Consider the following 26,070-nt stretch of genomic DNA (forward strand, 5'->3'; position numbering starts at 1 on the left):
TTGCTTTCTTTTGTTGCCTTTCTAACAATGCCACTGTAGAAAACAGTCATCTAGTAAATCCAGAAAATTTCCACTACTGTGTGAGTGACCAGATGAATTTTAAATTTCCAGATTGAGTGACTGGTCATAATTTTGTATTTTGATTGAGCGACTAGTCAGAAATTTAAGATCCATCATTATAAGATGTTCCAATCTGCTGGCCCACTTTGTTTGTCTCTATAGTTTGTTATACTCAGTGCAGTTATTTGACCTACGACATACTACTCGCATTTTTGTTTTCACATTGTTTATGTCAAATGAATTCGATTCAGCATTGCACTAGCTATTCATATAAACTGGGTGCACTGCCTTAGCTTCTGTGTTTTTTAACCAAGAACATAACTGTTCCTCTCCCCTCCCTTCCCTCTCATCCTGTTCTGTCTGTCCTTTTGTGTATGTTGTACTGCCAACTGGGCTAGCCGGGTGGGTAAAGTGCCTGCCTGGCAACCCAAAGGTCGCGGGTTCGAATCCCACCTCGGGCTTGGGTCACAGTAAAATGCAAAAACCTTGGGAGATGCATTATGGCCACAGAAGCTGATGCGCCAACAACTAACAAGAAAAAAAAAAAAAAGTATCTTGTACTTGCCGTGTTAAAATTCCACATCCCTGGGAGGCACCACATTTCTGATATTCCTTCAGTGTCCTCATTTGATGACTTAACCAGTACTTTGAATTCATCAAATATGTTTACTATATTCCTGCAACTAGTGTACAAGCACGTACACTGAAAGGACAGAATTGATGGGATACCTGGTTCCTGGGCAACGTGATGCTGTCACTCCTCTCGCTAATGGACAAACACACCACTTGACAGGTATATAGGTACACTGCATTTGTGTAGATGGTAATTCATTGTTAGTATGGGTAGACATTGTGAGTTAACTGACTTTGAAAGAGGAATGATAGTGGGTGCCCAATGCATGGGTCATTCTATCACTGAGGTGCTACAGGAATTGCACTCCCCCTATTCGACAGTTACAAGAGTGTATCTGGAATATTTTCGGTATAACATCTCATCGTAGACAGTGCTGTGGGCAGAGAAAGATGGTGGATGAGCATGGCCGTTGACGTCTGTTTCGCATTGTCTCAGCCAACTGCAGAGTGACAGTGGCACAAATCACTGCCGACTTCAACGAGGGAGGTGCTAGAAATTTCTCCACCAAGACCATCAGGCGATCATTAGACGCAATAGGTTATGGGAGCTGCCAACCCACCAGAGTCCCATTGTTAACACCATGACACAGAACTCTATGCTTCAACTGGGTGAAAGAGCATCGGCACTGAACCTTGGATAATTGGAGACTGGTCTCTGGTCCAGTGAGTCCCGTTTCCAGTTTTAATTTGAGCAGATGGGAGGGTGCGTATTTGGTGGAAACCACATGAAGCTATGCACCCATCATGTCAACAAGGAACTGTTGAGGCAGGTGAACAGTCGGTAATGATCTGGGGAGTGTTTAACTGGCACACATTGGTTCCTCTGTTATGTCTAGACATATCTCTGAACAGTCCAGGTTACGTGCCCGTCCTTGCAGACCATCGCATCCCTTCATGGTCATCATGCACCCGCAGGGCAATGGAGTCTTCCAGCAGGACAATGCGCCTCCTCACAGAGCCACAGTGACTAGACCATGGTTCAAAGAGCATTCTGCAGATTTTACCACCATCAAATGGCCTTCTCATTCATTAACCCTGTGCATCTTTGGGATGCTGTGGAAAGGTCGGTTCGAGCTTTGGATCCTCCACCCGGGAAGGTGACGGAATTATGGACAGCTGTGCAGCAAGCATGGATGGAAATACCTGTGCAACGCTTTTGTGAACTGTTGGACTCAATGCCTCATCATATGACTGCTCTTATTCAGGCGACTGTTGGGCCTACCCATTACTAGGTAGGTATCCCATGATTTCTGTCCACTGAATGTATACATGGCATGTGATTGCACTTTGTTTGTTCCATGATGATCCCTTCCCAGCAGGCCTTGTAATCCCACCACTCCTTGTTTTACATGCTGCTGCATGTAACAATAGAAGCAATGCAAGAATCGGGATTACCTCTGTTTTTGGCTGTGTATGTCTGTATATCTCTCCCTAGCTAGCACTTTTCCAACTGACCTAAAACTGCCATAATAGCATCAGCAAAAATTCTTGCAGCACTGTCAATGAGTTGATTATCTCATTACTGGTAGCACTCATTTTGTGCTGTTCCGATTTGCGCCGATTCGCAATAGCACCAATCACTAACCACAACGCCATTTTTATTTATTTATTTTTGCAATTTTTTATAAATTGAAAGTTTAAAATCGTCAACAAAATTTATTGGCATTTTACTGTGCTATGTATTGTGCACTGTTCACGTGATTTAGGACAATCTGAGCCAATCAGCAATTAGCGCATTCGTATCAGAGACGAGAAAGATTCCCGCCCTCAAAGTAACCACTCGTGGATGTGGGTAGCAAAGGTCCATGCAGTGAAGCATTCAGTTGGTTGTTTACGTTATTTACACATGTTAGAAAATTATTGCGCTAACATTTTTTTTATTAATTGTCCTATTAATAAATCGTGTTATAAAGTTTTTAATTTAATAGAATAGACACACCATGTCTGTTAAAAGTAGTTAATTGAATCCTAGTGCAATATTCGGAGGATAGAATCTGATGAAAGCCGCCCTAATGTGTGTGTAGGGCTATGAATATGCCTCCATCGACTATTATTACAACTATGAAGAATGCTAATAAAATAAAACAATCGATGCGAAGTGGTAGGTAAAATTTTTGTTGCCCGGAACCTAACCCTGTGATTTCCGATTGACTCCATTATACAAAGGGTTCCATTTGCGCCTGTCCCCCCAGGAACTTAATCCCGATGTAAATCGAGGGCTACCTGTATATGGCAATGGTTACACTCCACCTTGAGTATTGCAGAAAAGTCTGGAAGTCTTATTTTAAGAAGAATGTGGTTGTGTTGGAACCAGTGCAAAAAAGAACAAGATTAGTCAAGGACATGAAAGGATATTCTTCCCACAAAAGACTTCAGTGCTGCAAGTTGCACATTTGAAAGTAGTAGTAGTAGTGGCATGTGATGCAAGAAAGCAAGTGTACGAGCTTATGCAGCATCAGCCAAAAAAAAAAAAAAAAAAAAAAATCACACCATTCCCTCCAAATGCCTGTCCATTTCCTCCTTAAATTTATTCAACCTATCAACTTCCACAATGACAGATGGGAGTTTGTTCCAGCAATTAACCACCCGCTGGCTAAAGGCAAATTTCCGCACATCTATTCTACATCTGTCTTCTCTTAATTTGAATTTATGCCCCCTTAGGTTTGTAATCTGAACAAGTGGAAGGATCCCATCAGAATTCAGCGTGCTCAACCCATTCAAGTAGACATCTATGAGGAGATATTGAAGTATTTAAAGCTTTGAATGGACTGAGTAAACTAAATGCTGTTGGCACCTTTACTCTTTTTTTTTTTTTTTTTTTTTTTTTCTTCACACAGCATACACAAAAGACTTGAACTCAAATTCAAAAAGGATGCCTGCAGGATAGATATACAAAAATTTTCTTTTAGCCAGAGAGAGTGATTTTTTTGACAAGTTTTCATCAGAAGTGAGTAGGTTGATTAAATTGAAGGAAAAATTAGACATTATCAGAGGTGATGGATGGCTGAGGCAAGTATTTTATTCCTCCCTCCCATGCTATATAAGCTTGTTTCCTTGCAATAACTGCCACTGCTAATATAATACTTAAACTACTGTGAAACTGTCCCTCTGATGTTGACTTGCAATTATGAAAGCAGAAATGAGGTGCCGACAACTTGTTTTAGAACTTTGGGCCACCAGTAATGTCAGTGTTTGACCTGCTTTTGACTTATGTGATATCCACATAGTGCAATGACTCTGAAGATAACTTAGCTTTTGTTTAGTAGCCATAGCAAACTGCAGGTGGGGAAAAACCTATGCTATACTGATGGTTCTTATATGTCACATTGTTAGTATGCACTTTTGTAATAAGTAAAAATGTTGCAAAAACAAAACTTTCTATTTCTGCCAAAATTTTGACAGTTAAGAAAAACCCATGACACCATTGGATTCAGCATAATAAAATGAAAGTATAACAAAGCATCATAAAAGAAACATTTATATATATATATATATATATATACTCTTTTGTTGTAACATTGTTATTATTCACATAAGTATCCTTCAGATATTTATAAACATTCAGAATAATTATTTTGGCCTGGCTGTTTTGTAATTTTTCTATTGCTTTGTAATTTTTCTATTTCCTGGCTGTTTTGTAATTTTTCTATACCCTGAAAAATCATACAAAAGTATTGGAATATTCTTTAATTATGCCGGATCTGGAGAGTTGGATTTTCCACTACCAGCAAAAAGGAAAAAGCATTGCATCAGATGAGTAAGTTTTATTTATTATTAGCTATAAGTTGCAAGGAAGCCTAAGGCTTAAAGCTGCACCAGCCAAAAAGCCTATCCAGCTCAAAAACCTCGGTGTGTCAGGCCCATACTCACCAGAAGTTAACTAACTTACAGAGCCATTGAAACAGTGTTTTGATTCAAAAGCTGAATTCTCAGAAGGACAGTTCCCCACAAGAAATATCCCTATTTCTTCACAAAACTTAGTATACTTTAAATTATGTGAAGAAACGAAAATGCAAAATTCTAAAAATCTGTGATTTTTAGAATTTGTTGAAAATATAATATAGTTAAAATTTTTAAAACTTTATCAAATGATTCTTGAAAAATTGATTTTGTACTTTTTTGTAGTTAAAGCCTTCCAGCGAATCTGTAGTTATTTCCTAACATATAGTGGACATCATTAGTACCAATGAATTTAGTCCATTCAGTTTGTCATCCTAAATAAACTCCTTAGGTGCATTGATTCTTTTTTTTCAGCAGTAGTTCAAATGGACAGAGACTTTGCAAAATAAACAATCTTCATGTCCAGTATATTCATACCACCACCTACCATATTCGTGTTTAATGAATGTTGGGGCATTTTTATTACTAATTGCATTGATGCTTTTATCTAATTTGCATATAATTGGCTTCTTTTTTTTCTCTCTTTCTATTAATCTTTCTTCTTTGATAAGGGAAATCTGTAAAACTATCATAAAAGCTTTATCTCCCAGTGTAGTACTTACTTTCTTTATCCTATAATTTTAGTTTCTGTAGTTTTATGTAAAAATTCTCTAAATTTAGCCATATAGTTGAATTTCAATTATACAATGTTTATTTCTCTTCTTCCATATACTTCTTTTTTTTGTCTCTTTTTCTCTCTCTATATATGTATCTCTTCACAAGTGGCACCACATTCACAAATCTTAAATAACAATTACATGTGAAATGTGCACAGACTGTCTAATGCAAATAAGACTGCATTTTTTTTTTTTTTATGGAAACCCCAAACATGAGAGGTATTAGAACCTATAGTACTTAGACGAAAGAATATATTTGTTGACATTAGACGAACTTCTGTAGACTGTAATTTTCAGGAAATACATAAGAAGGAAGGTTGTTCCAGAAAATGGCAGTTGAATGAATAAACGAGGAAGATGAAAAGTTGGTTCTGTTAGTTTGGAGTTGGGCAGTAAATGGATGTTGATTGGTGGCAGCACGTGTTCAGACTGTTTTGAAAGAGAAGCGGGAATTATAGAAGCCAATTCAGAAGAACAGTGCCCATGGATGTATTTGTAGAAAAGGCATTCAGCACAAACAATACGTCTATGAGACAGCGAGTGGAGTGACTCTGTTAGAGAGGAGTCATTAATTAACCCAACTGCCCTCTTCTGAATGAAATCTAGAAGCCTGAGAGAGAGGTTTTTGGGGCACCGCCCCAGATGTGAGAACAGTATTCCATGGTAGGGTGGATTTGCGATTTGTACAGAGTGAACAGCTGTTTGGAAGAAAAGTAACGCCAAGAGCGAAAGAGTAAACCAAGTTTTTTAGATGCAGAGGATGCAATATTAGTAATGTGCTTGTGCCAAGATATATTAAAAGTCAGGGTAATCTCCAAAAAGAGATATATCATTATGCCTAGAAATTGGAGTGTCACCAAAGATAAGCATAGGAGCAGAAGAATCCTTTTCGTGAGATATAAGACAAGACTGAATTTTAGAAGGATTGAAATCAACTAAGTTGTCTTTGCCCCACTGGAAATTGGCATTTAAGGAATTGGTAGCGAATATTCGAGAAGTTGAAGCTGATTGAGCAGGGCAAGGTTTCTCAAAATGGAAAGCGTAATGCAATGTGCTATCATCAGCAAAACTATGGATAGCATTTCCGGTCAATGGAAGGTCATTAATATACAAAAGGAAAAGAGTGGGGGAAAGAACTGAACCTTGGGGGATACCCGCATTAGTGGAGAAGTTAGAAGACAGAGCCATCTACCATCACTCTCGGTGAGCGATCAGACAGAAAACTGGATAATCAATGACAAAAAACTGGATAATCAATGACAAAAAACTGGATAATCAATGACAAAAAACAGTTGGCAAACCATAAGATGGGAGCATGTTTAGAAGACCTTTATGCCAAACACGATCAAAAGCCTTTGAGATGTCAAGAGCAACTGCTTGAGTTTCACCAAACTTTTCCATTGAATTTATCTATAAATGGGTAACATAAGCCAGAACATCGCCAGTGGATCGACATTGACGGAATCCATATTGGCGATCGTTGATCAGTTTGTTTATTGTTTTCTCCATTACTTTAGAAAGGGTAGAAGTAATTGCAATGGGACAATAATTGGATGGGAGGGATTTGTCACCCTTTTTAGGAACTGGCTGGATATTGGCAAATTTCCAAGCGGAAGGAAAGCACCTTTGGAATAAGAAAGCGAAAAAAGCGGCAAAGAACAGGAGTAAGTTCAGGAGCACGGGTTTTGAGAACAAGTGGAGAAATACCATCAGGGCCTGGAGCTTTCTTAGCATCAAGATTTGTCAAAATCTTTCTGACATCCTTTTGATGGAACACAACAGGAGACATTGAATGGAGTGTGTTGGGAATGGTGGGAGGTTGTTTGCCAAGATCATTAATACATGAGTTGGAAGAAAAATGGGATGTAGCAGGTCAGCTTTATCCTTGGCTGAAGTGACAACAGAACCATCTGATTTTGACAGAGGTGGGAGCAGAGATGGGCAAAAGTTGCGGCCAATAGCTTTGGCAAGAGACCAGAATGCTCGGCTACAATTAGGGCAAGAAGCAAGTTTTCTACCCTTAGCCTGTTCAAAATCTAGTTTCGACTGTTTAATAACTGCTTTACAATTGTTGCGAGCTTTGGTGTAGGCAGAAAATGAAATTGAAGAATTGGAAACGAGTCAATTACGATATGCAACGTTCTTCTCTTGAACAGCGTTAGCACATTTATTGGAAAACCAAAGTTTAGATAAAGGATGAGATTTTAAAGTGTGTGGGATAAAGGATTCCGTTCCTACAAGAATAATTTCACTGACACGATCTGAGCAAATGTTGGCATCAGAAGTTTTGAAACTGTCATCCAACCAATTGAAAGAAGAAAAGAAATCTCGCAGGGTCATCCCATTTTGCATTGTTTGTTGTTGTTGTTTGTTGTTTGGTTTTTAGGGGCATTAGCAACTAAGGCCATATTGCTCCTGGATATGCGGTGGTCATTCCCTGACCTTTCCGCATCCTCCGTATTTGGTGGTGACGGGCTCGAACCCCGGTCTAATCAAGAAGCGTGTGCTACGCACTGCTGCTCCTTCCCACCTGGCTACGGAGATGCCTCCCATTTTGCATTCTTGTAATGCCAAACAACACAAGGTTGGGAATAGCCATGAGATAAAGGCTCCGAGCAATGGAGAAGACACAATCACCAAGTTGTGATCTGCCTAAAGGACCATTCACTTCGATGGTGCACTTAGAAGGGTTGTTTTAATTTAACCCATCAGTTTCATTTTTCCCTACAAATTGTATGGAGAAAAGAAATAATTGCTGGATTTCTCTTTATATCATTTTAATGTAATTTATGAAGGACATCTGTCATCCATCTGTCTGTTTGTTCACATATAACAATTCGACTCCCAGTGGAGTCGAGTTGTTATATTTGGGCAAACAGATGGATGGAAAGACAGACAGACAGATGGCCATCTTGAAGACCATAGGTGCTTATGCATATATGTTAATTTGGCTAATAGTATGATACTATTGCATGACACTATCACGCAAATACAAAATCCTTCCCATTATAGTATTTTTTGTCCAACCCTGTATTGTGAGTTATAGAAAAATTTAATTGTATCCAAAATTCTGCCTAGGCATATTAGAAACTATATGATGCAAGCCATATTGATTAACTCTATGTTCAAGCCTATAGTTAACTCTAGGGACTGTGCAGGACTTTTACAGGAAGATTTTTATCAGCATGGTCTACTCTAGTTGGTAAAAGAACTTTATTTTTGAGGGAAAGATGCAATACATTTGATCAGAGGAGGTTCAAGTATCTTTGCTGGTGCCATTGAAGGGACTTTAAACAATTAAGGTTAATTTCTAGTAGAGAAAGATTGAGGAAATATGGGTACACCTCTCATCTTTCTCTGCTGGTTAGTCTGGATTGTTTTTGGTGAACAGTTGATTGATTATTAGTTAACTGTATGGATAGTTGTGACAAAATCAGCATGTGACACATTAGTGAAAGAATATCATGCTTCAGTAGTGAAGGGCTCCATCAAGGAAATGAATAACAGGCATGTACAAAGATTGACTCTTGTGTTTGAATTACAGTTGGGGTCTCATATTAGCATGCTATTCTATATTATCAACTAACGCTCTCGGCAAAATGCATAGCAATATCGCAGTTTCAGTACCACTACACCCTTATCACGTGATCGGAAATTGTCGCCTGAAATGCATCTTCAACTCTGTTGCAGTAATCCTTGAATACGGCTAGGTGCTGGGTGATTTTTTTCTCAGTTAACGGTTATTCTCTGTGAGATTCCTACTCTTTGCACAGTAATTGTGTCGTGTAAGATTAATATGCCCCATAATTGTGTGAATAGTCCGGATGACTTCTGTTACATATGTAGAGAAGTCACATTAGCTTCAAAAAAAGCATCCCTTACCTTGAGCCATAAAAAAGGTCTACTTCTTTTACTTTAAGTGTAAAGTAGGCAATCAGGACAAGAACTGGGCTCCACACATATGCTGCACAAAACTCAACATGTAGGTGAATCAAAAGGGACATTTTGTCTTTTGTGCAGTGCCCATGGTAACGAGAGAGCCAACAAATTATGTTACAGACTGTACTTCTGTATGGTGCCTCCTATTAGAAAAGGAATGACAATGAAGAAAAAGTGGACAGTGACATACCAAAATATACCATCTGCAATTTGTCCTGTGCTTCACAGTGAAGTACTACCTATTCCTGAACCACTTTACCATTTTTCTGTACACTTTGATGAAGATAAAAACACTGAAACTTGATATACACGAAGAGGTACAGCAGCTGTCTACATCAAGGATCCACCATTTTGTCCAAACCTCTATCCTTCTGAACTACATAAGATCACAGAAAGTGAGCTTATTGACCTCATCAGGGATCTCAAACTGCCGAAGAATAAGGCAGAGTTTTTGGCCTTGAGGCTACAACAGTGGAATCTTCTATATCATTCTGTGAAAGTGACAACATTTCATACTTGAAATAAAGACTGATAGATTCTATCAAACAGAAGGTGAACTCGCTGTTTGTAAGGACGTTGATGGTCTAATGGCAGCAATGAATATTAGGCACATTCCCAAAGAATGGTGACTTTATAGATGCTTCTAGGGTTAGCCTTAATGCTGTTATTACACAATGGTAAGTATGCTGCCTTCGATACATAACTCTTGCATATACCATGCACAAAAAAGAAACATAAGCAAACATGGAGAACATCCTTTTATGTGTACACTATCAGAAGAATGAATGGCAGGTGTGGTGATTTAAAGGTAATCACCATTTTATTAGGACTACAAAAGGGTTTCACTAAGTATTGTTGCTTTCTCTACCAGTGGAATAGTAGTAGTGCGAAGGATATGCACTACGATAAGAGGAGTTGGTCTCATCAAAACTCATTAACACCTGGAATGAAGAACGTAGCATTTGACCCACTGAAAAATCCAAATAAAGTTTTGCTTCTGCCACTCCACATCGAATTGGGGCTCATGAAAAATTTTGGGACGGCTTTGGAAGTGAACGTTCCTGCATTCACATACTTGCAAGAGAAATTCCCAAGACAGTACAGAGAAGATTAAGGGACAGGCATTTCATTGGTCCACAAATAAGGCAACTTTTCAAAGACTAACAATTTGAATGTGTCATTAGTGATAGCAAGAAATGTGGAAAACCTCTCAAAATGTTGCGACTAATTTTCTAGGAAATGTTAAAGCAGGCAACTACAGGTGACTTGCAGAAGATCTTATTACTTCTTACGAAAAACTGGGGTGCAGCGTGTCATTAAAGATGCATTTCTTGCACTCACACTCGGATTTCTTCCTTCCTGTCAAACTGTGGTGCCATTAGCAACGAACATGGTGAGTGCTTCCATCAAGACATTGTAGTGATGGAACAGAGATACAGAAGCAAATGGAGTGCTGCCATATTAGCTAATTATTGTTGGATAATGAAAAGGGATGCTCCCGAAGCTAAATACAAGCGAAAGCTGAAAAGTTCCCATGTTTGATACAGGTATGTTCGTAGTTACATAAAAAAAAAATAAAAAATACCTTGTATAAATATAAAAAAACTACTTTTTTTTGAAAACAAGAGCCAATCAGCCATTTTAAGCACTATTTCCATGTTTAGCACCCCAAATTCTATAAAGTAAACTTGCTTTCATGCCGTAACAAGATATGACCCAAAATTTGTTGTTTAGTGTAATTTGTCATATGAATATTAAACCCTTATTAGGTAGGCTGTGGGAGTTCAATGTTACAATATGCTAAGAAGGGGAAACTACGTCAATGCAGGGTAATAATAAAATAATTAATTAATTGTATATCATTGTTAATTAATTAATTAAAATAAATACAGTCGATTCCCATTATTTGGGACACATCGGGACTAGTGCATTTTGGCCCCCAATTATCCGAAGTTCCACATAAAAAAAGTTAAAAATACAATGGATCCCCACTTTACAATTGGTTCACTGTACAATTAAATCATGTTACGATGGAATCACCATAGTAAAGTACCGTTCATTATATGTGTAGTAAGTGCTGGTCATTGTGATCAGGTTTGTGAATTGAATTTTAATTCTATTAAATAGCAATTCTAATTAGCAAAAATAGGGGGAATATTATCCATAGGCTTGGAATGGAACTCGTTCGTAAAAGTAAAGTTATGTTAAGCACAAATTTACCCTTTGTTACCTTACCAATTAAAAATTAAATGATACATGAAAATCGGGAGAATATGTGTTAATCGGAAATATGGTCATACTAACTAGTAGACATTTCTGTTCACTGATATTTGTGGTTGGGGGTTAAAATTTAAAACAGTAAAAAGATATGCAATCAATAACAAAGAACATGGTGCGTGCGCACATGCACACACACATGTTGCAAGTAACACGATACGTGCAAGTGAGAATGGAGTAACAAGTTACGAAGCTTTAAAAATAGGAATGAAGAGAAGATTCTAAAAATTAATTTTTTATATGATTGAAGGTTCCATGGAAGTGTAAACACATTTCACCATAATAACCCACAGAATTCCAGCTGTCAGTTTTATTGCAAATTCAATAAGATCGAGTTTATTAACCGTTTATGATAGATTACACTAACAGAAAAACCCAAAAACCTAATTGTTTTTATTGTTTTATGGTTGTGAGCTCCAGAAATCTGATTTAACCATATGGTACGGTCGGAGACAATCATAGGGTAATCTTCACTGCTGTGGTCTCCTGCCCTGATTAAACAGCATGTTGTCTCAATTAAGCGAAATAAACCCTGGCTATTTTCTTAATTGGGTTCTGTTTTTTTTTTTAAGATTTGCCCCAAATAAACAGCTGCCCCGATTAACCGTTGCCCAAATAACCGGAATCTACTTTATAATTGTTTTGTAATTCCAAGCACTGCTGTTGGAGGGACAACAGCATCCCCAGATGGTTGACTGAAAAACATAACCCAGAGAAGCATTATTGATATGACTGTTTAAAATTTTGCATTTAACATATGTTGAGATAGTCCCGTGCCCCATTGTTTAGTGTATTGTAATAGTGGGCTCATGCAGCCTATCTAATAAGGGTTTAATATACACATAATTTGTATTTCAGGTTGGGAGTTTTCTTCTCTGCTCCTTTTATAGATTCAATACATTCATCATTGAGGAAAAGAAATAGATGAAGCAATAGATATTTTCTAGTATAAATGGTATTGTTTTTAGTATGTGAACATACCAGAAACTACTGTGAAAGAAGAAAGAATCGCTGTATAGGCCATACAGTGGTCCTTGGTTGGAGAACTCATAAGCACAGAAGAAATCTTGAAATATGACAATTATCCGAAATCATGTTTAGCATTTTAACAATTTCTCATAGAGTGCTGAATGAGAGAGGATATCCATTCATTGAAAAAAAACAAAAACTGAATTCAGATCTTTTGTCGTGAAGAAGCTTTGGAAATGCTGTTGACAGCCAAATCTGAATAGCAGTGCAATTGTTATAAACGAAACTCTCACTCTCATTTCTGAAGAGGTCTAAAGTCTGCAACAGTGTCTTTCTTGAAGCATAATCATTTGGTGTGTAGTAGAAAATCCAAATAGAAATCTATGGGCATAAATATTCTAGGTAAGTTAATGTTTGAAAGCATAGTATACTGGTAAATAATTAATGACTGTATTTGTAATGTAAAATGCATGTGGCGTCATTGAAATTTATTTCAAGTCCCAAGTCTGGATTTAAAAAAATCCCCCCCCCCTCACTTAAACTACCAAACCTCCAACTTTTTGAAAGTCAAAATGTGGCAGCTATGTGCATGATAGAAGTGATTGATGGCAATTCAGAAATGTATATGTGAGGTTCAGGATGACATTTACCCCATGCGGCAATTTACATTGCAAAAAGTATTCTAGAATTACTTAGGTAAAACTGCCTTTTTTGATAACTCTATCTTATTTTCCATTCATTGCTTTAACACGTTGACTGCCAAGGCTTGTTTGGGTAAACTGGTCTGCGACACCAATTTGAGTTAGGCCTGTTAACTTATCCAAAACCCAAATTATAATATATATTCATCACCAAAACTCAAAAAAGCTTATTGTTGTAAAAAAAAAAAAAATAGCAAGCTTTGCGAATTATCTTGTAGTTGGCGTAATAGAAAATTCTTTGCGGTAGCCAGCTACGATTAACTCAGACGTGTTGTAACTTGCAGAATTCGCTGCAATGAGCCAGCGCTATGCGTAAATCTGCAGTAGTGACACAGCTTTGTTGTGTACATTGAATTTAATACTTTGTTACGTGTTATTTTATTTATTTATTTTTTATACAAAAAAAAAACAAAGGGACCTGAAACATGGATAAGAAGAGCTTGAGCTCTATGCTAATATGAGTTACTTGGAACTTGAAGAGGTTTTTGACGAGCCGTTATGGTTCTGGTTCCGACAGTAACAATTTTTGAACCTTCTGACAATTCAAGTGAGGATAGCAAAGATGAAGCCAGCTCCCACCCTGAAGATAATCATAATTCTCTGCAGGCAAGTACATCAAATAATGACAATTTGTGGAATGAAATAGCACAAGATCTGCCACAATTTATTTTTGAAGAGCACGTTGGTTTTAAAATGGACACAACAGAATTTAGTGTAAAAATTGGTAGACCTATATTTTTTCAGAAGAGTTTCTTACATTATTAGTCGAACAAAGTAATTTATACGCTTTGCAAAAAATTGAAAAATGTGGGGAATCGCGAAAATCTGACAGGTCATCAAAATAGGACACTGACATCTCAGAAATGAAAGTGTTTCTTGGAATTTTGTTACAAATGGGTCGTTCTTTTCCTTCAATAGAGCATTACTGGAGTACAAGTGCATTCTACAATGTTCTGTTTTGGGGATCATTTATGAGTCGAAATAGATTCCAGTTGATATTTCAATATTTTCACCTTGCAGATACAGGCAACTCTCGGTTTACGAATGTTGAATTTATGAACATTCGATATAACAAACGTCACAATTCATTCAAAATTTCTTAAAGTCATCAAAGATAATTCCTTATAAAACAAAATGCCAAACATATAGTGAACATAACTGTAAGATTTAAATAAATAAACTTTTAAAAATGTATTTATTACAATAATTATTAGAAAATTGTTATATGATAATTATACTGAACTGTTCTGGGTTAATAAAACTGATCTATCCGGTAAAAAAAACGCCAACCGGGCTAGCCAGGTGGATAAAGTGCTTGCCCGGCAACCCAAAGGTTGCTGGTTTGAATCCTGCCTCGGGCTTGGATCAGAATAAAAAATGCAAAAACTTTGGGAGGTGCATTATGGCCAAAGAAGCCAATGCACCAACAACTAACAAAAAAAAAAAAAAAAAAAAGTAAAAAAACATTGGTTTACGTGCCATGCCACGTAAGAATGTTTTATCATGGGAAAGAAATCGGCAATTCCCCCTATTATAATATAATAGAATCATCCCTTGCTTTGCCTAGGTTATCTTAGACAGTCAGCCATTGATTCACTTAGGGTCTGGGTTGCAATTGGAAAAGAAAGGGATGGGAAGCTTACCCATCCCTTTCTCTTCCAGTCGCAAAGGTACCTGAAATGGATAATAGCAACACTGCGAACACACATAGCAAAAATGCTCCCGACCGATCTTTTGCATTGCGCAACAACAACAAACGTGGTCAGTTGTTTTATAGACACCGTTAGACCCAGTGGCACATTATACCTTCATGGGGCCCAAGGCAAAATTGAATTCGGGGATTCCCATTTTGAGATGGGGGGGGCCCCTAATTGATTTTTCAATTCCAAATTCCATTCCAAGGCAGTCTTTATTTTTTAAATTAACTCAACTATTTAAGGAAGAACTAAATATAAAACCATCAAAATCGGTAAAACAATTTTTGAAAAGAAACATAACTTTGAAATTTAGCAGGTTCATTGACCTTGGCAGGTAAAAGTTTCCGATAAAAACCACTTAAAAATATTAATAAAAAAACAGCAATGAGTTGAGTTTTTGAGACAGTGATTTTGGGACCCCCCCCCCCTCTGATCGGGGCCCTAGTCAGATGTCTTTTTTGCCTATAGGATAATGTGCCACGGGTTAGACTGTTAGAGACGTCTAAATTCTGAAGTAACAGAAGAACCTGATATTCCACAGCCTCCTAGAACATTTACAAGGCAGATAATCGTTGCAGCTTTTAAATCAATTTCTAAGGGGTTGGCAGTCTTTGAAGAAGAAATATGGAAAGAATTGCAAAAGTGAATAGAGATGTTTATGACTGTCTAGCATGCTACAGTGAGATTTTTGAAGAAAAAAAGAAACTAACTGTGCAATCTCCTAAAAAAACATTTTAAAAAAGTGGAAAACCCAGTTGTTTCTTCATTATCAGGTGCCCTTCCCACTACCTTATCTGCACCTAGTGTCACGTATGTGGAAAATATTGAACTCTGATGAAGATATTGACGAGTAAAAGTTGAATACATATGTATATACGGTACATATATGTTAGTATTCATTTTCTTTATTTCTATTTCGTAACTCTGTTTTTAATTAAAATTAACAAGTATGATATTTCGTTTTTTTTTATTCTTTTCTTATTTTATTTTACGTTATGTATCATATACGATAAACCATAATGCACACATACATTATAATAAAACGTATTGTATAGACCATTCGATGTTTAGTACATGGTTTTAATGCTTTAAAATGGCTGGTAACGTACGTATCGTAAACCTCAGGAATGCAAGATTCACATAACGAACAACGTCTTGGAATAGAACTCATTCGTAAACTGAGGGTTGCATGTAATTCATTACAATCTGCTGATAGACTATACAAAGTATGACTGATTTTGAATAATTTTAATAATGTTATGTGCAATAATTACATACCAAATAAAAACATCTGTATTGATGAGTCACTGATGTTTTGGCGTGGGAAACTGAATTTCCTCCAGTACATAAAAAAGAAAAGGCTCAAATATGGAATCAAACTTTACGAACTGTGCAAGTCCAACGACCTTGTTATGAAAATAAAAATTTACTCTGGTAAATCAGAAGAAACTGAACAAAACATAGGTCATACTGCTGAAGTTGTGCTATACTTGCTAAGGACTACTTAGACAAGGGATATGTATTGTATATGGACAATTTTTATACTTCCATTGCTCTGATGAAATTGTTGTCTGCTCAAAAATCTTATGTATGTGGATCATCATGCACAAACAGAAAAGAAAATCCAAAAGATTTTGTGATGCAAAAATTTTCATGGGAACAAAATGGCCTTGTTGTAGTATGTAAGTGGAGAGATAAAAGAGAAGTTCTTACTATTTCTAACATACACATTGTTGAAATGGTCGAGGTACACAACCGGAATGGAAAATTTTCGATAAAACCAAACATAATTCAAGATTACAATAGTGGAAAGTCCAGCATAGATCGATCGGATCAAATGCTCTCGTATTATTCAGCGCTAAGAAAAACCATCAAATGGCCAAAAAAAAAAAAAAAAACATTGCATTACATATTATAGAATTATATATACATAACTCACGCATCCTTTTCCGTCAAGTTACGGATTCCACCATAAAATGTCTGAAATTCAGAGAAACATTCATTGAATCTTTGACTGGAGAAAAAATTCTAAACATTCCAAAGATTAGGTGTGAACATGAAATTCATTATTTAGAGGCTATACCACCAACTGAAAAAAAAAAACCATGCCTGACTAAGCCATGTTCAGTATGTAGAAGAAATAATGTCACGAAACACGGTGTTATTGTCCGGTGTGCCAAGAGAAGCCAGCTCTTTGTTTAGAAGGATGTTTCAAGAAATATCACAAATAAACAATATTATTTTAATAATACACTTTTCTTTATATAGTTGTGAATAAAATATTTTGTTTGTGAATAAATTTTCTGTTTTATTATGCCATGGTTGATTTTTCATTCTTATCCCAGAAGCCCATTATCCATCAGTTACATGTATTTGCTACGAATATACTCGTAGCTGCGCCTGAAGTCATACCAGTCTGAGTTAACTCGTCTGTGGCATCCTGGGCCAGATCGCCAAATACGAGTTAACTCGTATTTGGCAGTCAATGTATTAAATTTGCAATTTCATAAGATATACTCGAAAAATACTTTTCACTATTAAAGTTGCAACTTTGCATTATGGGATTGAATTCCAAATTCTACACCCAGTTTATAGCTGTATCCATTTGAAACTTATTTGAAAAATGAAAGTGATTATCATTCTAAGATATAAAGTTAGTGAGACTAAAGTTTTTATAAACTTTTAGTTTTCATTTTAAGTAAGTTAGTATCTATCCTGTCGCATAATTGTTATTAAAGTTATTCTTAATTTCAGGCAGTTATATATTCTTCCGTGGGAAATCTTTCAAGAACCATTTTTAATCCTTCTGCTTTAAAAAAGAGTAATGTTCCATCACTGTCATCCCCAGTATCAGTACCATGTACTGTTGGAGCAAAGTCAAAAGAAGAACAAAAGAAGGTACTGAGATTTTTTTATATATATTTAAATGATTAAATAGCTGAATTACTTAATAAATGAACTTAATAAATACAGTGAACAATTCTTAGAAGAAAAATGTGGGTTCAGAAAAGGGCAATAGATGCAACAATAGATGCCATTCAACAAAGCACAATAGATGCCATTTTCTCATTACAAATTTTGGAGAAAAGAAGAGAATTCAATCTACCAACATTTCTACTGTTTATTGATTATGAAAAAAGCATATGACAATGTAAACCGGGAAACACTTTGGCAGATTCTACGTGAAGGAAATATCCCAACCCAACTCCGGAAAGTGATGCAAAGCCTATATAAAAACTCAAAAGTCTGCATAAAATATTTTAATGGTCAACTCTCAGACCCAGTTAACACCAATAAAGGAATCAAACAAGGTTATGGACTATCACCAAATTTATTTAATATCTTAATAATTTAATTTAATATTTAAAATGCGAAGATGAACTACAGATAGCAGCAAATGAACTGAATAAAATAGGGAAATCTCCACCTCAAAAGCAAAATCAATGGGATTATGTGGAAAAAACATAAAGTGTCAAAATTGTTATTGATGACAAAATAATAGAACAAATATCTGACTTCACCTATTTGGAAAATTTAATATCAAATGAAGGGAAAGACATCCATACTAAACTACAAAAATATAATAAAATGAATGGAATGATTAAACACCTCTTCGGAAAACAAATGACAACTGAAACAAAATTACGACTGCACGACATCACTTCAAAATCAGCCCTCTTCTACAACTGTGGGACTTGGGTCATAAATAAGAAAGATGCACACAAACTAGAAACAGCACAAATGAGATTTTTAAGACCATTATTAAGCTTTACAAGACTAGACCACCAAAAAAATTTAGATATCCGTGAGAAATTAAAAGTAGATAACATAGTAAATGACATAAAAACGGTATCAGAAAAAATGGATCAGCCACCTAGAAAGAATGAACCCAGACCGGATTCCAAAATTAGCCTTTAACTACAAATCTATAGGCAAGAGAGATGTGAATCGACCAAGACAACGATGGTGAGATCAATACCACCTCCAAGAGCTACAACAGGACAGATCTTAAAAGACCTAAGCTGGACCAAGTTCATGATGATGATGAAGACTAGCTGAATTTTTTTATTACTTTATTTTTTATTTATTTTTATTATATTATTATATGAAGTAATTCAGGATACAAGTATTTAGTCAGAATTCAGTCATATTCCATACATTTTAGAGAAAATGTTTTATTGTTCCCATCAAAGATTACATTAAAACTTTTCAGGTTAACTCTTATTACAAGCTCAGCTAAATTTACATATTGAAGCCAGAATTGAAAATAACATTAGTCATAAACTAGCATGAGCATTGTAATTACCAGGTTTTTATTATTATTTAATTTATTTTTTATTAACTACAAATATCCCTTTGAAGGTTTTTTTGGGACTATGCACTAACAAACCTTCACAATTGAAAACATCCAAATGACAAATAAAGTGATGGAAAAGTTGGGGGTGGATATGTATTCCAGACAAGTTTAAAAATACAGAAATGCAATTTTCAAACAATAGAAATAAGAAAAAATTATTAATGCTATGATAATATCCAGGTGTTTAACTAACCATTAATCTGGGGGGGAAAAAAACCACCATGTATAAGGCTTGATGAGCTGGGATACGATAGCATTAGCATTAGTAGAGGCATACGATGCAAGAAAGCAAGCTTATGCAGCATCAGCCAAAAAAAAACCTTCCCATTTCACCCCTCCATTCATTCCAAATGCCTGTCCAGCTCAGCCTTAAATTAATTTAGGCTAGCAACTTCCAACAAAAGATGGAAGTCTGTTCCACCAATCAACCCACTTGCTAAGGACAAATTTCTGCACATTATTCTACAACTGTATTTCCTCAATTTGAATCTGTGCCCCCTCAGGTTTTTAATCTGAGCAAGAGAAAGAATCCCATCAGCATTCACTTGCTCAACCCATTCAAGGCCTTATACACCTCAATCAGATCACCTCGCAGGTGCCTACTCTCCAGGCACTGCAATTTGCAGAACTTAAGCCTTTCTTGGTAAGAGCACCCCTTTGTTCCCCTCACCAATCTTATTGCCCTTCTTTGTACTTGTTCTAGCAACTCTACATCCTTCCTAAAATGAGGCCTCAAGTCCAGTTCACAGTACTCTAGGTGTGGCCTGACCATTGCCTTGTATAATGGGATAATCACATCCTTGTCCCTGCTAGCAAAATTCCTATATATCATTGACAAGACTCAATGACCTGCCCTGTCAGCCTCTCTGCACTGCTCAGCAAACTTCATATTTGACTGCACAATTATCCCCAGATCTTTTTCTTTTCGGTTATTGCTACCCATATACAATACTTTGCATTTGTCAATGTTAAACTTCAGTTGCCACTTTTCATCCCACTTACCCAACTTATCTAGATCCAGTTGGAGTAGCGTACTGTCTTTACTGTAGTTAACAACCCTGCCAACCTTTGTATCATCTCGGACATTAAACGTGATATACCTTCATAACTATCATTGATAAATATACAATACAACAATGGGCCCAGCACCAAACCCTGGGGAACTCCACTAATAATATTTGTCCACTAAGAGCAGTGTCCATTGATTGCCACTCTGTATCTTCCACTCAACCATACCTTTATCCATTGTAGCAGCTTATCCTTAATGCCATACCTCTCCAATTTGTACAGCAGTCTTCCATGTTCCACAGTACAAAAGCTTTCCTGAAATTCAAGTACAGTCAGTCCTTGTATAACACGTGTTTACACTACATGAATTCGATCATACACAATTTATAAATAGGAGCATGGTATTGTATATAACAGAACCAAATTCACTTAAGCACGATTCGCCTTTGTGTTTACAAGAAATGGCAGGCGCCTCCGTAGCCAGGTGGGAAGGAGCAGCAGTGCGTAGCACACGCTTCTTGATTAGACCAGGGTTCGAGCCCGTCAACACCAAATACGGAGGATGCAGAAAGGTCAGGGAATGACCACCGCATATCCCGGAGCAATATGGCCTTAGTTGCTAATGCTCCTAAAAACCAAATAAACAAATAACAACAACAAGAAATGGCAGTCGAACATGGAATCACCTCAACTGAATGCAACATGATAGGAATGAAGAGAAGATTCTGAAAATGTACAGTATTTATGTTTTTTATATCAGTGAAGGGGAAACACATTTCACCCTAATAATGTAAAAACCCACACAATTCTTGCTGTTGGTTTTTTTTGCAAATGCAATTAGATCAAGTTTACTACCAGTTTATAAGATTCCACTAGCAGAAACACAACTGGAAATTGTTTTTACTGTTTTATGGTAGTGATCTCCAGAAATGTCCTTTAGTAAAATATGAGCTAGTGAGGTGTTAATAGTCTCTCTCCCTTTACAGTGTTGTTTATTTAGTTGCTACTCGCACGCAGCTTTATGTGAAAAATAGTAACGAATGGGCCTGGTGTACTGGGGTCCATGGTTATGAAAAAATATATACAATGATAACCCAGTTTAACCCAGATAAACCATATAATATAATAAAATATATGATAGCAGAAGCTTTCAAGACTAACGAGTCTCTTTTTCAACTGATAATTTGATTTCAAAATTATCAGTTGAAAAGAGACGTGTTATTCTTGAAAGCTTCTGCTATTGTATATTTTATTGTATTATATTAAACTGGATTATCATTATATATATTTTTTCATGAATAAAATACTTAAAAGGTGTGAAAAGTAAGCATCCTAGTGAAGACACTACAGATTCAGAGAGAAAGAGAAAAGCAATATTGATAGTGATACAGAGGCGGACTGCATTAAAAATTCTTACCAGGGAAAATTTGTAGTGGCCTCATACTAGCGTTTATGGCCAAAATCACACCAGCCTCCCTCGTCTTCTGGCCTCCGGCCCACCAGGGTTTCTCCAATAAGGCTTATGGCCAGTCCGCCTCTGTCGATAGAGGAAAAAATATGAAATATAAATAAGGCAACGCTGGTATTTAGAAAGAATGCAGAGAAAATAAAAACTAACATAGCAGGAACAGTTCAAAGCGTAACAAAATCAATTAGGTCAAGACACAAAGAATTGGAAGAGATAGAACGGCTGTCATCTGTTTGGATAGAAGGTCAAACAAAGAACAAGTTTGCTTACGATAGAAACAAAACCATTAGCAATTTTTTATTATGATTATTTATTGTGTTTGGTAATGTTTTGGTTACAAATGTGTGTTCAATCTTGGCTACCATAGGGCCTGTTATTTATATTGCACAAGGTTTTCTAGGAACACAACTATTGTGCCATATGAGGACTGACTATATATGATATTGAAATTATTTTTGGCATTCAGTTCTGACCACATCATAGTATCCAATCAAATTGGTCAGACAAGACCTCCCTTTAACAAACTCATGTTGTGTCTTAACTATTACTGCAGTCTTGTCTAGATGATTTTGCAATGCTTCTTTAACCAGTGATTCCATTATTTTCCTCGGAACACAAGTTAAACTAACAGGTCTGTAGTTACCTGTGTCACCTTTAGAACCCCTTTGTAAATTGGTGATACATTTGGACCTCCAGTCCGTGGGTACCTCCCTTGAGTCCAAGGAAGTTCTCAGAATTATGGCTAAGGGTTTGCTTCCTTCCTTTGCTGCCTCCTTTAATTTAATTGGTTAGATTCTATCCACCCAAGGTGCCTTCCTTATGTTTATCATCAACAATTTCTCCTCCATTTTGCTCTCAGTTATTATAAACACATCTAGCTCACTGCCAGAGTTTAATTCACCTCTGGCATTCACCTCACTGAATAACTGCGCATATGTGAATGTAGATGCAAAATACTCATTTAGTTTGTTAGCTACCTGAGCAGGATCAACAGTTGAACCATCAATATCAAGATTGTCACCTTTACAAAAGCAAAGTGCTTCCCTTTACCCCTGATATGGTAGTTACCTCTTTGAGTAAATCCCACTTCAGCACACTGTGATCACTGCCACCTAGTGGTTCCTTTATCTGCAGATTCTTAATTCATGAAGAATCACTACTGATAATCAGATAAAGGGTATTACTCCCTCTAGTTGCCTCCCGAACATGCTGATGTAGAAAACAATCCTCCAATAAATCCACAAAAGTCTTGCTAGTGTGCAAGTGACCAATCCACAAGTTCCAGTCAGTATCTGGAAAGTTAAAATCCCCCATTATAAGACATTGTAATTTACTGGCCCACTCTATTTCTCTGCACAATTGCTCATTACTCATCAGATTCATTAGGCCTATAACACAAACCTACTCTTATTTTTCCTTTCCCAGTGATTGTCACACGAAACAGACTCAACATTGCACTGGCCACCAACATCAATTGGATTCACTTCCTTAGATTTTGTTTCTTAACTAACAGCATAATGCCTCCTCCCTTCCTGTCCTGTCTATCCTTCTGTACACATTGTACTCCCCAAATTCCAATTCTGCACTACTTATGTCTGTGTGACACCACGTATCTGATATCCCAACGATATCTGCCTTTGATGTCTTGATTAGCACTTAAAGCTCATTAAATTTATTAACTATACTCCTAGCATTGTTGTACATGCACGTATACATGCACCTGTATCTCTTCTTAGTTACCCTAACCCAGTCAATGTATTTATTTGTTCCACTATGACTCCCAGCAGTCCTGGAAATCTCCATTGCCTTGCTTTCCAGGCTGCTGCTCATTCTAATAGAAGCAGTGCAAGAATCACTTTTGCCTCTGCCTGCGGCCACTGTTAATCTTTTAGTCTGTGTATCCCCCCCAAGCTAGCAGTTTCTGACCCACCTAACACTGCCTTGATAGCATCAGCAAATATTCTTGCACCCTTTCTATTTAAGTGTATCTCATCCCTGTAGAAGCCATCTCTTCTGTCAACAAGCACAGACCAGCTGAAAAATATTCTACCCCTCTAGCCTTCCACAATCTCTCCAGGGCCGAATTGATCGACAAGGCTCACTACATTTGATATACCAAAAATTTTTTCTTTTTTCCTTATATGTGGCATAGTATTTAGGGTTAGGCACCACCTGTGATTTCCCACATCTGCACCGTATGTATTCTGTGATGGAATGCAGAACTAATGCATAAGCCAGAAAAAAGTGTAATGTCTGGTTTATGCAGTATTGTGTTTTGTTCTGTTCTGTTCTTGTCTCTGGCTACTTGGCCACAGGGCCACTAGTGGAACCCTACTTTGCCTGCCACCACCACTGGGAGGTGAGCCAGGCTGCCCTCATACTCTGACTGATCTCCACCAGGGTTGCCTGAGCTTTCTGGATGGAGACAAAAAAAAAAAAAAAGAGGAGGGAAGAGAGTGGGGAAGATAGTACAAGTGATGGAGTCAAAGTAGGCAAGAGGAGGATGAGGAAAGAAGAGATGGGAAGGGAGAAAAATTGGAATCACCCTTGGTCTGGGGGCCCACTGAAGGCCAGGGAAAGGAAGACAGCTTTCAGAACAAGAGAGGCCTGCAAAGTTGGGTAGGTGCAATGGGAAATGTGTGAGTGTGATTGATCAGTTCAGTGCCATCATTCCTATGAGGAAGATGTCCAGTTGGATGTTCATTCAGTTCTGATAGTGGCCGGTGATGAGGGAAGAGCAGGCACGAGGAGAGATTATAGTGGTTTAAGGAACGTCTGGTCTGGATGTCTACGTTGTGGGGTCAGACGTAGAGATATGATACCAGTGTCTTTTGAAGACTGCTGAGGCATATCTGCTAAAAGCTAAAAATGCTTCTTTTGATTTTAACAGGTTGCTTTCCAGACTAAGTGTGGTTAAATTTATATCCAGTAACTGTTGATTACACAGGTCCAGGTAGATGTTACACGAGTGCATTACATGGTGCCAGGTCTCCACGTACAACAGTGGGCATCATTTACAACCCCAAAGTCCTGCAGTCACTTTTTGAATGACCCGTGTCCTGTCAGAAGAAAAGGGAAATATGTAAATTAGGGAAGAACCAGTCAAGTCTTTGTTTGTTGAGGTAGGAGACACTAAGTAGAAATAGCTTGGTAGTACTGCCTTTGGTGGAATCATCCCAACGAATTTGCCAGAGGGAAACAAGTTCCTGCCACGTACCCCAGAGGCAGGATCTGCATCGAGAATAGTTTTTATCCCCAGGAATTCAGTTTCTTTGTTCTTTCTGATGGCATGGGAAAGCCCTGTGAAGACCGCTTGGAGGTCAAGGGGGATACAACCTGTTAATACTGCTAGTGCTGCTGTGGAGGTCATTCTACAAGCCCGAGTCATTTTTAATAATATCAACCGTTGTATCTGCGGGATAACGTTCCTAGTGCTGATGATGGATAAACGATGGAACCATACGGCAGCATCGTCAGTTACGAACGGTACAAAAAAAGCTGAATAGAGAAGGTGGATTGCAGGTGAAGCGAGCAAGCATATTGATATAATTTTTGGCCTTCTCTTTCATGGACTTTAGATGTGGTATGAAAGTTCTGTGATCATCTAGGGTGAACGTTGATTCTTGAGTGCATGTCCTTTATAACGAATGGTTGGTGGTCTGTTGATGTCAAGACGGCCTTTGAAAAGTAGGGTTCTGCTTTTATCTGTAGGGATTTCCAGCTTATTCTCTTCAGCCGAATTCTGATATCCTAATGACCCAGCCAACCCTGGTGACATGTTAACTGTACCGAACTTTGATTTGTTCATACGTTATTGGAGTTTAACCCTCTCTGCAGTAAACTCCCAGTTATCTTATCTGAGCTTAATGGTAGGAAGAGGAAGCACAAATAATTGAAAAACATGGTTAAAAATAATGCTGTAGAGCATTACCTCTACAGCATAATAAAACAAGATACTTATGCATTACGTTTCAGATGCATTAGATTTTTTTTCTGAAATTAATTGATTTTTATTTTTCTTTGATGAATTGAACTGAAAAGTAAATATATTTATGTCCTTATCAATTAATTACTATGATTATAACTTTATAAAAAAAGAAATATAAACTGTCTATTCAGTTTAATTTCAACTGTACAATATTTTTTGCTCTTCTCCTGTATATGCCTTTTCCCCTTTTCTCTCTATATATGTATTCACAAAGCAGCACCACATTCACAAGTCTTGTATAACAATATACACAAAGCATGCACACAGTCTGAAGTCAACAGTATTTCATTAAAACTACAGGGTTTCTAAAATGAAAGTATCCCTACGTAGAGGGCTCTGGAGTGAGTTCTAAGGCTTGTACTGAAGAGAAATTTGGAAAACAGGAACAATAAAGAATGCACTCACCATTTATTGGAA

The 26,070-nt window shown here is 37.1% G+C and overlaps 1 protein-coding gene across 2 annotated transcripts in view; it reads left to right on the forward strand.

Moving 5' to 3' along the window:
• Positions 1-26,070, forward strand: part of swm (Zinc finger protein swm) — a 370,487-nt gene that overhangs the window by 244,876 nt on the left and 99,541 nt on the right. For both annotated transcript variants that reach the window (XM_090372448.1, XM_090372445.1), the window contains one exon: positions 17,587-17,730. In XM_090372448.1, coding sequence (XP_090228574.1) covers positions 17,587-17,730 — 144 coding nt within the window. The remainder of the gene's footprint in view (positions 1-17,586; positions 17,731-26,070) is intronic.

Source organism: Mastigoproctus giganteus, chromosome 1, assembly GCF_048544385.1.
Source record: "Mastigoproctus giganteus isolate SK-2022 chromosome 1, ASM4854438v1, whole genome shotgun sequence".
In the NCBI taxonomy this organism is placed as follows: domain Eukaryota; kingdom Metazoa; phylum Arthropoda; class Arachnida; order Uropygi; family Thelyphonidae; genus Mastigoproctus; species Mastigoproctus giganteus.